General features: G+C 42.7%; 1 protein-coding gene across 1 annotated transcript; it reads right to left on the bottom strand.

Annotated features, from left to right (window-relative positions):
* Window positions 1-680: 680 nt before the first annotated feature.
* On the bottom strand, window positions 681-1,850 carry LOC123732878 (zinc finger protein 135-like; the record flags this gene model as incomplete). Its single annotated transcript, XM_045712212.1, has 2 exons — window positions 681-1,417; window positions 1,490-1,850. Coding segments are annotated over 2 exons (1,098 nt in total), but the record flags the coding sequence as incomplete, so codon positions are not given.
* Between the last annotated feature and the right edge of the window lie 1,226 nt (window positions 1,851-3,076).

Here is a 3,076-nt window from a genome sequence, read left to right as displayed (position 1 = left end):
CAGTCAAAATAAATAAAGATCCATAGCAACGCACTAGCTAAATGCAAAACACAAATCTTATATCCATTTGGGGGGAAATCAGGTTGAACCTGCTCTTGAAACTAACACAACAAAACAAAAAACACATGGAAATGGAGATATCTTTTACCTCACTGGTTAGAGGACAACCTGCAGAAGACAGTCAGCTACATTTTGGAGTGATGCATTTAAATGTAGGTGTCCCTAAACAAAGGAACACAACACTTATTTGTCATAACTCATCGATATCATGTTGAAATCAATTGTGCCGAGAGGAGGGAGATGAGGTTGCACGTCCTGTTAAAAGTAACAGCTCAAAAACCACACGGAATCTGGGAATAATGTGTACATCACTGGTTAGAGGACAATTTGTAGAAAACAGCCAGATACATTTTGATTCAAGTGCGTAACCAACATGGTAAGTGTAACACAACTCTTTTTTTGTTAGTCACTTTTTATTATATCTCATAAATAGTACTCTTCCATTTCAGAGCTTGGATTTTCCCCCTGAGGCTAATATCCATATCATGTTGAAATCAATAGAACAGGGGCAAACGTTTAGGGTTCTACATTGTGACACTATTAAAAGAATCCTAGTACAATGTTAAAACATTCTACATTGTGACATTATATCATGAAACAACTCATTCATGTATTTTCTGATGTTTGATCAGATGTCTTTTACCGGAGAATCTCTTGTCACACTGATCACAGCTATAAGGTTTCTCTCCTGTATGTGTTCTCTGGTGTCGAGTCAGACAGCCAGATGTAGTAAAACTCTTCCCACATTGACCACAGCTATAAGGTTTCTCTCCTGTGTGTCTTCTCTGGTGTCGAGTCAGAGAGCCAGATGCAGCAAAACTCTTCCCACATTGATCACAGCTATAAGGTTTCTCTCCTGTGTGTATTCTCTGGTGTAGAGTCAGAGAGAAAGATTTAGCAAAACTCCTCCCACATTGATCACAGCTATAAGGTTTCTCTCCTGTGTGTATTCTCTGGTGTAGAGTCAGAGAGCCAGATGCAGCAAAACTCTTCCCACATTGATCACAGCTATAAAGTTTCTCTCCTGTGTGTGTTCTTTGGTGTAGAGTAAGATAGCCAGATGTAGTAAAACTCTTCCCACATTGAGTACAGCTAAAAGGTTTCTCTCCTGTGTGGATTCTCTGGTGTGATATGAGGCTGGTTGACCTAGTAAAACTCTTCCCACATTGACCACAGCTAGAAGGTTTCTCTTCTGTGTGTCTTCTCTGGTGTCGAGTCAGAGAGCCAGATGTAGTAAAACTCTTCCCACATTGACCACAACTATAAGGTTTCTCTCCTGTGTGTGTTCTTTGGTGTAGAGTAAGATAGCCAGATGTAGTAAAACTCTTCCCACATTGACCACAGCTATAAGTCTTCTCTCCTGTGTGTCTTCTCTGGTGTCGAGTCAGAGAGCCAGATGTAGTAAAACTCTTCCCACATTGACCACAACTATAATGTTTCTCTCCTGTGTGTGTTTTCTGGTGTAGAGTCAGAGAGCCAGATGCAGCAAAACTCTTCCCACATTGATCACAGCTATAAGGTTTCTCTCCTGTGTGTGTTTTCTGATGTGATACTAGGCTGGTTAGCCAAGCAAATCTTGTCCCACATTGACTACAGCTATATTGTTTCTCTCCTGTGTGTGTTCTCTGGTGTGATATCAGGCTGTCTGGCCGAGTAAAACTCTTCCCACATTGATTACAGCTATAAGATTTCTCTCCTGTGTGTACTCGCTGGTGTCTAGTCAGATGGCAAGATGAAATATAAGTCTTCCCACATTGATCACAGCTATAAGGTTTCTCTCCTGTGTGTGTTCTCTGGTGTACAGTCAGGTAACTAGATGAAATAAAACTTTTCACACATTGATTACAACTAAAAGATTTCTCTCCTGTGTGTATCCTCTGGTGTGATAACAGGTTGCTTGACTGAGTAAAACTCTTTCCACATTGAGTACAGCTGTACGGTTTCTCTCCTGTGTGTATTCTCTGGTGTAGAGTCAGAGAGAAAAATGTAGTAAAACTCCTCCCACATTGATCACAGCTGTAAGGTTTCTCTCCAGTGTGAATTCTCAAGTGTACTTTTAGTGCTTTTAATCTAAAGTAACTCTTCCCACAATCAAAACAGTGGTGAGATTTCTCTCCTGTGTGTGTTCGCTGGTGTATTTTAAGTTCTGATGAAGATTTGCAATGTTTTCCACAGTCAGAGCAGCAGATAGATTTCTTCCCTGTGGGTCTCTGCTGGTGTTTCTTGAGGTGATAGAATCTGGACAGACTCTTCTCTGACTCGTTAGCATCATGATGTTGAGGCTCCCCAGAGGATCCATGATAGTCACGTCTCTCTCCTGTGTGAACAAGTCAGACAGATAGTTAAAGTCTCTCAACAGCAGAAATCCACTGAAAAAGGTGATGCCAACAGCGTAGCCATGATACTCTACAACAATTGACGTCTGTAATGAATGTTAGTATTACTTGACAATTGTCTTAAGACAGTCAAGTGAGCAACAATAGTCATATTTAGTCTTGTTTTCACATTAGTAGTAACTAGAAATAAGTAAAAGGTGTTGAACTCCTAAGCAGTGTGCTAGGCGACTTTTGTTCTCAAATATAGGCAGCTTTCTGTGTTTGCTAAAATTGCGACAAGGGCGATGCGCACACAATTTGATTGCAGAAACACCTCCCTGCTAATGCAGAAACCGCTAGTTATGTATGTAGTATATCTGCCTGGAGCAAAAATGGTGAGCAAGTGGCCTAAGCTATGCCATTAGAGATTCTGGGTTCGAGTCCAAGCTCTGTTGCAGCCGGCCGCGACCGGGAGGCCCATGGGGCGACGCACAATTGGCCCACCGTCGTCCGGGTTAGGGGAGGGTTTGGCCGGCAGGGATATCCTTGTCTCATCAAGCACTAGCGACTCCTGTGGCGGGCCGGGCGCAGTGCACACTGACCAGGTCACCAGGTGTACGGTGTTTCCTCCGACACATTGGTGCTGATGGCTTCCGGGTTGGATGGACATTGTGTCAAGAAGCATCGCGGCTAGGTTGGGT

This window comes from Salmo salar, chromosome ssa02 (genome assembly GCF_905237065.1).
Source record: "Salmo salar chromosome ssa02, Ssal_v3.1, whole genome shotgun sequence".
Lineage (NCBI taxonomy): Eukaryota > Metazoa > Chordata > Actinopteri > Salmoniformes > Salmonidae > Salmo > Salmo salar.
Note: the sequence above shows the minus strand (reverse complement) of the source record. Positions and strands in the feature narration are given on the sequence as shown.